Source organism: Panthera tigris, chromosome D3, assembly GCF_018350195.1.
Source record: "Panthera tigris isolate Pti1 chromosome D3, P.tigris_Pti1_mat1.1, whole genome shotgun sequence".
NCBI classification, from domain to species: Eukaryota; Metazoa; Chordata; class Mammalia; order Carnivora; family Felidae; genus Panthera; species Panthera tigris.
In genome coordinates, this window is record NC_056671.1 from 53568876 (window position 1) to 53582930 (window position 14055).

The window sequence follows — 14055 nt, forward strand, 5'->3', positions numbered from 1 at the left end:
CTTCTTTTGATTTATTGAGAACTGTTTTATTGTTCCTGTTCCAGGGTTCCACATACCCAGCAGAAAAACAGATGGTGATATAGGAAAATCCAAACACAATGACTCACATGAGACATCCCATAAATGCTTGCTATTACTACTTTTGCTATTTTGCATCAAATCAGATGGACCCGATGTCCATCCTATTCTGTCGTACCCTTAGAGATTTGGCCCTATTATTTACTCCTTTGCAACTTACAAGAGTAATTCAAATTTAAATTAGGACTTTTGCTTGAGAGTTCCAAGATATGTTACTAGCAAAGGGATATATACAAATGGGTAGATTGGGCTGGTTTGACCAGATTTAAACATTTGCTTCTCATTTAATCTAGTCATCTAGTCTAGTCTTTCAAATTCAGTTTAATATTATACAGAGTGACCAATTTCTTATTCCTGAAGTCATTTGACATTCAAGGGACATGGATAGGACAAAAGCATACATGCAAAAGCCCCATAGCCCCAAGCCTGGCTCATGACAGGTTCTCAATCAGTCAATCAATCAATCAATCAATCAATGTATGTTGAATCAGAACCTAGTAGTCATTTACCTGATACAAAGAACTTTCCTTACTTTTAATTTGGTAATTGATAAAGATTGTCTTCTTTCAAAACATAATGCTCAATGTGTTTTTCTCTTTCCTTTAGTTAAAGATGTCGATGGTGGAATTGATCAAGATATAGTTGATATCAATGAAGGTTTGTAGATTTTCTTTTTTACATATTTTAGTAAGTAGAGGGTTTGAATCCAATTTGCTAACGTGAATTTTTATCTTCCCTCTTAGATTTGGGGCTGGATCTATTTGAGGGAGACATCAGACTTGATGGGGTGAGTTGAAACAAAGCAAGGAAGAATCTTCTATTAATTACTGCAAATTAGGGGCCCCTGGGTGGCGCAGTCGGTTAAGCGTCCGACTTCAGCCAGGTCACGATCTCGCGGTCCGTGAGTTCGAGCCCCGCGTCAGGCTCTGGGCTGATGGCTCGGAGCCTGGAGCCTGTTTCCGATTCTGTGTCTCCCTCTCTCTCTGCCCCTCCCCCGTTCGTGCTCTGTCTCTCTCTGTCCCAAAAATAAAAATAAAAAAAGTTGAAAAAAAAATTAATTACTGCAAATTAAAGTACAGAGTATATGAGAATGATTGGACAACATGGGCTTTGTTAAGCCCAACTGTCTCTAGAGATACAGTATCATAGAGACAGATGTACTCAATAAATACATTATACCCTGAGGGACTTGCATAATAATGCCTTCATTATCCATTACTCAGATTTCTGTGTGGTTAAAGCCATCGTCACTCACTATGTATGCCTTGATCTTATTGGTCTGATGAATTTTCATTATTAGGACAATATGATGCTTTCATTTTTATTTTCATTTTTTTAATTTTATGTATTTATTTTGAGAGAGAGCACAAGGGAACAGAGGAGGGGCAGAGGGAGAGGAAGAGAGAGAATCCCAAGCAGGTTCCACGCTGTCAGCACAGAGCCCCACACAGGGCTCGAACTCATGAACTGTGAAATCATGACTTGAGCCAAAACCAAGAGGCAGGTGCTTAACCAACTGAGCCACCCAGGTGCCCTGATGTTTTCATTTTTAAATAAAACCTCCCTGATTAATCTTGTTGAGGCCAACTTAAACTGAATTTTTAAACATATCAATGAATCAGACTTTTTACTGTAAAAGATAGATTTTGTGACTTCTATCCTGACAGCTAAAGATAGTGTTGCCAAGTAAAGATCTTGCCAAATCTATGTGTGAAGAGTATATGACACATGGATGAGCATAGATTACTTACAGGTAGTTCCGCTGGGAACTTCAACTCAAGAAGCAGAGCTGCAGTGTCTCAGGTTTAGTCTTGGGCTTGTTCTATCTGTACACTTTCCCTTTGGATCTCACCTTGTCCAAGGGCTTTAAACGTCATGTCTCTGCTGATGACTCCAAAGGTGCGGCTCTTATCCATTCCTTCTCCTGCACTCCAGACTTGTCTATCCAGGTGCCAACTGGTCAGTTCCATTTCCGCATTTATGAGGTGCCTCACATGTAAGGCATTCTCAACTGGACACCAGTTTCACGCAAACTGCTCCTCCTTGACCTTCGCTCTTGGCAAAGCCATCACCCTCCTCCTCTGAATAAGTAAAAAATCCAGGAGTCACCTTTGCTTCTGCTCTTTCTCTCACCCCTCCATCAGATCCATCAGTAAGTTCTGTCATTTCCAATGCAACACATGCCCCAAATAACCCACTTTAATTTGTCTCTCTATTTCAAATATTGCTCCCCTATAATTTTTTTCTCCCTGTCCCTTCCCCACCCCCCTCCCAGCAAAGTAGTCTTTTATTTATTTATTTTTTAAGTTTGTTTATCTTGAGAGAGAGAGCAAGAACACAAGTGGGAAGGGGCAAAGAGGGAGAGAGAGAGAGAGAGAGAGAGAGAGAGAGAGAGAGGATCCCAAGCAGGCTTCGCACTGTCAATGCAGAGCACAATGTGGGGTTTGATCTCACGAACCATGAGATCATGACCTGAGCCGAAACCGAGAGTCATATGCTTAACCGACTGAACCACCCACGAGCCCCACAAAGTGGTCTTTTCAACCAGCAATGATATCATTTCACTTCCGGGCTTGAAACTCTTCAACAGCTTCCTACTGCATGTAGAATAATAGCCAAACTTACCCGCAGCCTTCAAGAACTTGCATAATTTAACTCCTGCCCACTGTCCTCCCATCTCCTCTCCTTCTCTCTTACTGCGTCTCTTTTCTGTCTTAACTCTTTAGGCTACTGGCCTCAAAACAGACTCAGAACATACCGAGTGTATTCGCCCCTCAGAACTAGCAGCCTTCTTCCACTACCTTTAAATTTATCCTACTTAAACCTACTTATTTTCTTACATTTTAAATTTCATTTATTTCTAGATTAACTATTCATTGTTCCCTAGGTTTTTGCCCGATTCATTTAATTAACCCTTCACATTTATTTTTGACAGGCACAAGATAGAAATTCCATCATCGGAGAAAAATACAGATGGCCTCATACCATCCCATATGTTCTAGAAGATAGCTTGGGTTAGTATATACCTTGGAGAATCCATAACTGATGTATATTCCTGACAGAATATAATCACAGTATTTTCACGAGTAGGCTCTTACGGGCTTTCAGGATCTGTTTATTTGCTGCTTTATGTGGCTATGGACAAATATTTACTTATAAAAATAAGAAAAATGAACAATGAAAAGAACCACAGTGATTTTGTCTGAAATATTTGCTGAATTTTGACCAAGAAAGGGATTAACGCAACCAACATTTACGGAGAGCCTACTTTGTGTTGGCTGCTGGGGACACAAAGATCAGGAAGGTAGTCTTTATTTGAAAGCAGCGGTTTCCTCTATGGTCAGGTTTTACGTATGAGTTGAAAACAAAAACAACCAGGGGCTCCTGGGTGGCTCGGCCAGCTGAGTGTCCGACTGCAGCTCAGGTCACAATCTTACAGTTTGTAGGTTACAGCCTCGCATCGGGCTTGCTGCTGTTGGTGCAGAGCCCGCTTCGGATCCTCTGCCCCTTCGCCCACAACGCTCCCTCGCTGGCTCTCTCTCAAAAATGAACAAACATTATATTAAAAAAACCCAAAATAAGCAGACATAAAACAACCAAACAAAACTTTAGGGACTGGCATTGGTTTGCCAAAATTTTATTTTGCCAAGCGAGGAACTTACCCAACAATAAGAACCCACTATCTTTATCATCATCTTTTCATAACATAAATAATATTTTAACACTAAAAAAGTCAGAAGAACCCAATCCAAAACAAAAGACAGTATAGAAGAAATTTAATTGCAAAGGAAAACTCTAAATGTGGTCCTCATTTTATTTATGGTTTCAGTTGCCAGAATCATTTTAGGAACTGTTGTTTGGGAAACTCTTCTTTTCTTTTCTTTTTTTTTTTAAGTTTATTTATTTATTTTGGGGAGGGAGGGAGGGAGAGAGAGAGAAAGAGAGAGAGAGGGAGAGCGAGAGCACAAGCAGGAAGGGGCAGAGAGAGAGAATCCCAAGCAGGCTCTGAGCTGTCAGCTCAGAGCCCACATGGGGCTCAGTCTCACAACCGTGAGATCATGACCTAAGCCAAAATCAAGACTCAGATGCTTAGCCAACTGAGCCACTGAGGTGCCCCTGGAAAGTTTTCTTAAAGTTCATACATTTCAGTGGAGATTCAGATCGGCCAAAAGTTAATTATAATAGAACGGGATACATATTTTGCTTAATGACATGTTGAAAAGCTGTGGGAGCACATTGCAGGGGCATGTGACTCAGCCTAGATGTAAAGGCATCAGGGGGCAGGTGACACTACGTAGCAGGGCTACCAGGACATTTATGCAAGTTGTACATGGTACATAGGCGCCTGGGAAGGGGGAAGGGGGACTGAAATCAGGTTTGCATTTCGTTCAAGAGGCATTTGTTTCTTTGCATGAAGTGCTATTTACTACCTGCCACGTCAAGACTTGCAGCATCTGCCCAGACAAAGTGCTCCTTTGTAATAATCCGCGGAAAGGCGTCATGCGGGCCAGCACGGCTTCTGATGGCAAGGGAAGGGTGCTCCAGGCAGATGGACCACTATGCGCAAGGGCATGGGGAAAGGGTAAACCCTTAACTGGAATTTTGATTGGAAATGGGGCGTTAGTGAGGTTGAACAGGTAGGCAGAATCTAGTTTGGAAAGACTTGAGTGTTTCCCACATTAAAGAACTTGGTGTGCATACTGATTGTGACACGGAACCTCCAGAAGTTTTAATGTGGGTGTGAGATTGTGATCAAGCTAGTTGCCGTAGAGAAGATGTATCATTAGTGGGGGGGGGGGGGGGGGAAGGAAAAGAGATCAAATAAGGAGTCTATAGAAGAAATTCAGGGAAGGATTGAGAGTTTCTGAACCAAGTCTCTCTCAGCGAGGATAGACAAGAATGGACAATTCTAAGACAGCCTTAGGAGGCAATTGTTAGATTTAGTGATTGACTGCAAGAAAAGGGATCGAGGTAAAGAGATGCTGGTGCTCAGGATTCAGTCTTAGGCAACTGAGTGCATGGTAGTGCCTGTAACAAGAAGAGGGAATATGTCTGAAAGAGGGTGAGATACAGAAGTGTGGTGGAAATTGGCATGCAGAGTTCGAAATGTATCAGTCCCACTGTGGTGGAGAGATCATATGAAGTGTTGGCGTACAGCCTAATCATTCAGGATAGAGAGAGATTTGGGTGTTCTTAGGCTGTGGGAGGTGGTTGAAGCCACTGGTGCGATGAGCCCCTTGCACGGTGCCCTGCATATAACACGTACTCCTTAGATAGATGGAGCGTATTGAGTGGCCCAAGAAGATTGTATTGAGTGAGAAGATGGCCAAGATTGGAATTCAGCTGGGAGAACAACTTTCTGGGATTGATATAGACGGAGGATCTGTTAGAAGTGACTGAGAAGGGAGGACTGGCCAGAAACATAGATGAAAAACCAAGAGGAGGTAGAAAAAGCCAAGGCCAGAGGTGGGATTAGAAACTATAATGTGGAAGGGAAAGATAGTCACTGACTTTAGGAATGGGGGGGGAGGGGGAATCTGAATGCCTTTAAATATTTATAATGTTTTTTGGTCTTAATATTTTGATTAAAAATATAAAAATTCTTTTATTTTCAAATTATTTATAAAAATTAGAAAAATTGTTCTCCTAAGGTGTTCTATGAAATACCAGTGAGCTTTAAATTTCATTGTATCTCTTGGCTACTTTTGCCCTGAATTTTAACCAAAGCTATTGTAACTTTATGAGCTTTATGTACCTGTTTTTACACATTATAAAACAACATAGTGAATGCCTTGAGGCCCAGAGCTATTTTTCATCTTGCAAATCTGAGGATTAGCATAGTCTCTGACATTTTATAGGCAGTTAATAAATATTTTTAAAACTAAATTGATAAACTGGGGTGACTAGCTCAGTTGGTAGAACGTGTGACTCTTTTTTTTTTTTAATGTTTATTTATTTTTGAGAGAGACAGAGTGTGAGTGGGAGAAGGGCAGAGAGAGAGGGAGGGAGACACAGAATCTGAAACAGGCTTCAGGCTCTGAGCTGTCAGCACAGAGCCTGATGCAGGGCTCAAACTCGGGAATGGTGAGATCATGATCTAGGCTGAAATCTGTCGCTTAACCAACTGAGCCACCCAGCTTCCTTGAGCATGTGACTCTTGATCCGAAGGATGTGAGTCTGAGCCCCATGGTGGGCATAGAGTTTACTAAAAAAAAATAAAAATATGAAAATAAATTGATAAACATATACGAATCAAACATATCAGGTAAAAAATTCTGTCCAGATCTTACCATCCAAACTGTGTACATTTTTATATGGGTATAACTATAGTGTTTATAATTTTTTTAGAGGCACTGGGTGACTCAGTTAAGCGTCTGACTTCAGCTCAGGCCACGGTCTCATGGTTTGTGGGTTTGAGCCCTGTATCAGGCTCCGCACTGACTATTCAGAATGGGATTCTCTCTCTCTCCCTCTCTTTCTGCCCCTCCAACTTCTCTCTCAAAATAAATAAACTTAAAAAATTTTTAAGTTGTTTTGTTTCATTTTTTATTCTATTTCTTTCTTTCTTTATTTATTTAAGAGTAAACTCTGTGCCCAACTTGGGGCGTGAACTCATGACCCAGAGATCAAGTCACATGCTCCACCGACTGAACCAGCCAGGAGCCCCCGTTTTAAATTTTTTAATCTGCTTTTTTCAATTGATATTACAGCATTATTTTGTGCTAGTTTTATAATATGATTAAACCCCAAATTTTTAGGTCATTTTTTTAATTCCATGATTTTGATTTTTTCTTATTTGGAAAATACTTTACCCCTGTTTAATATTGTAGCATTGAACTTACTCTCTATGCTTAAAGTGAGAAGAGGATTTCCTCATATTTCTGAAATTTATACCATCTTGAAATGACTCTGACTGAGGAAATCACTAAGCAAAGCCACCCTTACAGGTAGCAAAAGTAAATACTTATGAAGGGTTAGTAAATACCTATGAAGGATTTACTGGAAGTGACTTCGGGCTCTCCAGAAATCGCTCTTAACCAACATATTCAATTCTGCTTTAGTCTTTTTGCTTACATTCCGGGTGTTACCTGGCTGTTAGATGCAGCTTTTCTGGAAGGGGTGACTCTTGAGGCAGCCATGGATAGCTTCCTGTGAATAAGTGATCATTCCTTGCCTGGGTGTCAGACTTGACGTGTGTGGGGCAGGTAGAGAGCAGACAGGGTAAAAGGAGGGGGGATGGAAATGAAAATCAAGGTGCTAGAAACCTGAAAGGGCTAAAGAGAAAAATAATCCTGAGAAGCTGCTTGGTTAATTCCTAGGCTTATCTAGGACCTGCTTTAGCCTTCAGAGCCTGGGGATTTAAATAACATGATCCCGGGGCGGGGGGGGGGGGGTGCTCCTGCATCTATGAGTCAAAGATAATTAGCCTTTGGTAATGAAGGCACACAGTAAATGAAGAGCTTATCTTGGTAGAGGGCTATATCCCTTTCACATATGTTTCCTTATTTGACTCTCAATTCAATGAAGGGTAAAAACTATCCTCGTGGGGCGCCTGGGTGGCTCAGTCGGTTAAGCATCCTACTTCGGCTCAGGTCATGATCTAACAGTCTGTGAGTTTGAGCCCCGCGTTGGTCTCTGTGCTGACAGCTCAGAGCCTGGAGCCTGCTTCGGATTCTGTGTCTGCCTCTCTCTGCCCCTTCCCGACTCCGCTCTGTCACTCTCTGTCTCTCAAAGATAAAAAAAAAAATTAAAAAAAAAAGCTATCCTCATTAAACTTTGATAAAAGGCCTAGACCTGCATGCTCCTTTTACAGTCTGTCCTTAAGACAGGCTTGTGGTGGTGGGTATCATCATGTCTTATTGTAAGGAAGTGTTAGATTTGAGATAAGAATGCAAACATGATATTTATAGTACAGAAAATCCAGAAACACTTTAAATATCTGACAATAGGAAGTTACTTGTATATGTTACAGCCATATAAGGTAGCCATTAAAATGATAAAAAGAACACTTGATAAAGCTTTTAATGATATACTATTTAGTGAAACACATAGTTTATAAAATATGTAGACTGATTTGTATTTTCTAAAAAATATGTGTATATTGTGAGTATATAACCTACAAGCAAGAAGCTTGATGAGAGTGGCTGATTATTTCTGAAGGGATAAGATTTTATAATTTCCTTCTTTTTGTTTATCTGCATTTTCTAACTTACTTGCAATGAACATGTTTTATTTGTGTGGTATTATAAAAGGTGGAATTTTGGGTGCCTCATATAAATTCATATGGATTTTAGGGCCCCCTATGTGAGTCTTGTTCTTGATCCTCACCGAAACAGAGGACCTTCCTACTAATTGTCTTCAAAAGTGCAATGGTCATGTAAGAAGGGAGGAAGGAAATGAACATTCGATAAATGCTCATTTTACTTGGAACTGCCTCTCTGCTTTCTCCTATCTTCACATTATCTCCTGAAAAGTTGATTTTATTTTATTAAAAAAAATTTTTTTTAATGTTTATTTTATTTTTTATTTTTGAGACAGAGAGAGAGAGAGAGAGAGAGAGCATGAACAGGGGAGGGTCAGAGAAAGAGGGAGACACAGAATCTGAAACAGGCTCCAGGCTCTGAGCTGTCAGCACAGAGCCCGACGCGGGGCTCGAACTCATGAACCGCAAGGTCATGACCTGATACGAAGTCAGACGCTTAACCGACATGCCTTATTTTATTTTATTTTTAAGTTTATTTATTTATTTTGAGAGAGACAGAGACAGCGTGAGTCGGGGAGGGGCAGAGAGAGAGAGAGAGAAAATCCCAAGCAGGCTCCACACTGCCAGCTGCCATCACAGAGCCCAATGTGGGGCTTGAATTCACTAACCTCAAGATCATGACCTGAGCTGAAACCAACAGTCCAACACCTAACTGGCTGAGTCTGATGCTTAACTTTGCGCCTGCAAAGTTGATTTTATTTCCCCACTTAGCTGATAATTTTAGAAAACTCTGAAGGTGAATTGAATTGGCAAAGGTTACGCATCAAAAGTGATGAGGATGGGAAAGAACTTAGGCGTCTCTGGCTCAGAGTCCAAGTGCTTTCCACTTGGCCACACTGTCTCCCACTTCCCAGGAACCACCATCCTTCCCAGGAACCCCTTCCTCCGGGGTTGCCCTCCAAGCTTCTTTTCCTGAATGTCTTTGTTGCTTTCATGCCTCTGCCTTTTTTGAAACAATGGTTAACTCTAATTTGGGTCCTGAACTCACTTGAGAATCTTATGAACAGCTTCCCCAGGAAATGCACTTTGCAGATATAGGTATAGACAGCCACAGATGAGATATAAATACATAGGTGATATATAGATGATATAGATACAGAATAGATACAGATGATAGAAGTACAGATATGGATGCTGCACCTACCATTCCGGAATATTCCTGGACTCCCATCTCAAGGTCCTCAAATTACAAGCTCTGCTGTGAGGCTTTAAATACATACTGTAGCTTCTCAGATGAAGCATGTGACAGTGATGGTTCACTCTGGCTGCCTGTGATCCAAGGTATTTGTGCTCTGAGGTAAGGGTATGGTTTTTGTTGTTGTTCGGTAACGCACCTCTAGTGGTTCCAAAGAAACAAATATGGGGCAAAATCAAGGATCTGAAGAAGAACCAAATACTTGCACATGATACATACTTAATTGGGACTGAATACTAAATTTGGTAAAAATAAAACACTAAACATTCAGTAAGGGACTAACTCATGATAAACAATGTAATGCATAGCCCATTTCCATGGTGAATTGTTCAACGGTGATAATGTTAATAAGTGTATTTTTTGTTGGTTTTCTTCCTTCAGAAATGAATGCTAAGGGAGTTATCCTTAACGCATTTGAACGCTATCGCCTAAAAACATGCATTGACTTCAAGCCTTGGACTGGAGAAGCTAACTATATATCAGTGTTCAAGGGCAGTGGGTAAGGTGGAAAGTTTGTCTTCTAAGGGTTCAAATGCCAACCATTGCAGGTATGGCCTGTCACAACAATTGCCCTAGTCCCTGACCTTGAGGGTGGGTGGGGGCTTTCTTAGCTGTTTGCTGGAGCGTAAAAGACAAACTACATCTAGTTTCTCTAGCCATAAAAATAATATTTTCACACATGCAACCAGACTACCCACATTAAGACAAGGAGGGTGGGATTGCATGCCATCCAGCCCATAACTTAATGAACTTCAACCATTCGTAGTTTACATAGTTTTTATTTCCCTCTTTCAGTAAAACGTGTGTATGCACATGTATTTCAATTTATTTTCTTTTTCTTTCTCTTTCTCTTTTTTTAAAGGCTTTGGATATTTTTTATTTGATTGTGTAATTCAAAACATGTAGCACTAAATTGTGCCAGGCATTATTTTAAGAGTTTTATAAGTATTAACTAATTTAGTCTTCAGAGCTAACCTGCAACATAGGTACTGGTTTTCTCTCCCATTTTACAGATGAAGAAATGGGCTCAGCTAGAGGAATGGCTAAGTCCTGAGTCCATGCTCTTTTTTTTTTTTTTTAATATAATTTATTGTCAAGTTAGCTAACATGCATTGTATATAGTGTGCTCTTGGTTTTGGGGGTAGATTTCCCGTATTTCAATTTATTTTAACCTAACTACACTTACTGCTTGAGTTACACTGAGTATTATTTGCCTGGGGCTTGGCAATTCCATGTGGTTGCTACACCTACAAAACTTTATGAGTGGTCATCAACATACCAAGGACCATGTGAAAAACTTGGACATTTCTAGAAAAAATCAGGACTCGGTTGATCGGGGGATGCCTTGCTCCCGTGTAATATTTGGTGGCAGGACCAGTTCTCCAAAAATCATGTGATCTGTGAGGTTATGAGAGGGAGGCAGTGTCCTGATAAAAGAGTGAAGGATGTAGGTGGGTTAAATGAGAGGACCGGGCACTGGGGATTGTGCCCCGAGGCCTCGGCCTGCATGGTGAGAACACCCTCTCTCTCTGTCCCGTGAACTCTCCTGTAAGCTGCTGGTCTTCAGTGGGCAACATGCATGTTGGGAAGCAAGAACTCTCCATCGGGGAGAACTGTGACAGAATAGCGACAATTCAACATGAGTTCCTCCATGCCCTGGGGTTCTGGCATGAGCAGTCTCGTTCCGATCGGGATGACTACGTCATGATAATGTGGGACAGGATTCTGTCAGGTACATTTCTTTTGTTTTCTTACATTTTGGGCCACAAACTGAATTTCTAAGCATGTGCTATCTCCTGCCGACCGTTAATAATGGGAAAACTGAAGTGATGCTTTACTTCACGTGCATGAGTTCACGTGCCTGAAGGTTGTTGGGGCACTGATACCCCAGACCCCTGGTGCATTGGAGCTGGACGGGATCTAAGAAACTGGTGTTTCCCAAAACACATTTTTAGGGAGTGCTGTCCCACAAAATGCTCCCAGATGTGTGCGGAAAGAGATCCGCAGTCCAATTAATTTGGGAAATCCTAGGTTAAAATACATTAAACTTGAGTTACTGATACCGTTTTACTGTTCAGAGTCTCCATTAGAGTAACACATATTGTAAATCTCCAAATAAGAAGCATTTCGCGAACTGACTTGATCATCGCCTTTTTTTTTTTTTTTTTTTTTTTGAGTATTTGTGTTTGTTGTTCTATGGAGCCCATACTGGGAAACACTGCAGCAATTGATGAGCCGGAACTTTTTGGGACTTTCTATTCCAAGTCAGAAATGTCTTAATAACATTGTACAACTGAAGCTCATGTTTTCCACAAGGACGCTTAGTGTCCCCATCTGTCCTGCCTGCAGAGGGTATGGTGGAGGGAGTGGTATTGCTGTCCTATGAGGCATTGTGGGGGTTGCTCGGTACTGAGACCCCTGAACATCACAGCTCAGTGATATTGCTGTCTGGTGATCTCAACTGAGGTAAGGCACAGCAGCGGACTACAAGATTTCTGGAGCAAGACAAGTGCTTAGCTTCAATCCATCATCTCACTCTTTAAGATTCCCTGGGTCTTACTTTGACAGAAACTTCTGTCCAGATTTGATAACACATCTATAAGCTTTGGAGATCAGTTCCACCTCACTGTTTCCCCTAAATCATCCCATTTCAAGTTGCAACCAGACGCTCATCAGTGTGATGCTCAACAACCAGGTATCTTCTCTGAATGTAGTCGTTTTAAAAACTTGCACACGTGTTCCAGTAACCGTGAAATCCCTGAGTACGTCAGTTCTTTCTAAGGACTCCTGCCTGTATTATCATTCCGAGGTCCCTTCCCACCACACTTCCCAACGTCCTCTTACCTCCACCTCCATCTGCTTTGGGTGCCCCACCCTCCCACGAGCACCTGCCAATGATCTTGACTGTGTCGATAACACCTTTTAGAATCTACCTTTCTAATAGAAGTTCTTAGAACCTTACACTAAATGCTAATGTCCAATCTTGGGCAGTGATGGAAGCCTAGAGTAAGGTAAGCTATAATTTTGTGAACATCGAGTAATTAAAGATCTTTTTAAATTTAACATTTAGGCAGAGAGCACAATTTTAACACCTACGATGACCAAGAATCAGACTCCTTGAATGTTCCCTATGATTACACGTCAGTAATGCACTACAGTAAGACGGCTTTCCAAAATGGAACAGAACCAACAATTGTAACACGAATCTCAGACTTCATGGATGTGATCGGCCAGCGAATGGATTTCAGCGACTATGATCTCTTAAAGTTGAATCGACTGTATAATTGCTGTATGTGGCAGGTTCTTTGAAATGTTTTCTGTGTCCTTCTGTCATGGAGGGGAAAATGACGTGCCGTGCCATTTTGTCCGGCATTGCTGGCTTTTCTGCAATTATGGTTTGATAATTGATAATTATAGTTTTTATAGTTGAAGTTTGATATTAAAAAAAATAACAAACGTATAAACACCCAAATCCCAATCCATACCTGGGAAGCAATATTTTTCTTCTTAGAAGTTCTGGCCTTTAGCTCTACAAACAAATTGGGTCCTATAGTAACATGCCCCATGTCGATTTTTAAAGAAGGAGCCATCATATCAATGGGATTTTATAATCTGGGTTGCTGTTTAATAATCTGGGTAACGAGAAGAGTGTAGACTCACGTTCCAGAATCAGCGAGGTGTTCCCTTTAACGCCATCCTGGCATTCCCAGTACTTCCATGACAGTTTTTATTACCTAGATTATCATGTTGTAGGAGTGTCAATAACTGTGTGTGTGTGTGTGTGTGTGTGTGGTTTGTTTGTTTGTTTGTTTGTTTTTGCTTTTGTAGCCTCTTCCTTGAGCTTTCTGGACTCGTGCAACTTTGAACTGGAAAACGTGTGCGGTATGATTCAAAGTTCAGGTGATAGTGCTGACTGGCAACGGACTTCCCAGGTCCCCAGGGGCCCAGAGAGCGATCACTCCAACATGGGCCAGTGCAAAGGTAACAGGAGTGAGATACTTCTAGATTTTACACTTGGTGGCTCCAGTCTTTTCCTTGGCCATGAAAGACTGGGATTTTGTCTCTAATTTCTATCTGAACTATTAATGATAACCCATTCAGTTGCTACTAAGGAAACAGTTCTGTGCCTTGTAAGGACATGGTTCATTTCTTTGCTTTTACTCTCTGACTTGTCTTTCTGTGAGTCAGAATTGGGCTCTGTGAAGCCTCTCTACCTATACGTGCCCACAGCAGGAGGGGACAGTATCTCCTGGAAAGACTCTTATCTATAGGGCAGTGGGGTGGTTTTCTCAAAGCTTGCCAGATACAAGATACTTTGCAGTCAACGGCACAATGTTGTGAATTAATCACTTTCAGAATTCCAGCTGGTTGTGATTACATGCTCCTGTTACAAGAATCCTTAAAATGAAGAGTCAAAGTACAATTGATTTAATTTTTTTCAGATGAGTATCCTTTTCCATAATAATTTTGTTTTAAATTAAATGGTCATTTATTTGGCTACAAGTACTCAATTTTTATT

At 41.0% G+C, this 14055-nt stretch overlaps 1 protein-coding gene across 1 annotated transcript in view; it reads left to right on the forward strand.

Moving 5' to 3' along the window:
- Positions 1-14055, forward strand: part of MEP1B (meprin A subunit beta) — a 46211-nt gene that overhangs the window by 23505 nt on the left and 8651 nt on the right. The window contains exons 6-12 of the mRNA XM_042961571.1: positions 691-735; positions 822-865; positions 3014-3092; positions 9918-10035; positions 11090-11268; positions 12607-12825; positions 13365-13517. Of these exons, the coding sequence (XP_042817505.1) occupies positions 691-735; positions 822-865; positions 3014-3092; positions 9918-10035; positions 11090-11268; positions 12607-12825; positions 13365-13517 (837 nt within the window). The remainder of the gene's footprint in view (positions 1-690; positions 736-821; positions 866-3013; positions 3093-9917; positions 10036-11089; positions 11269-12606; positions 12826-13364; positions 13518-14055) is intronic.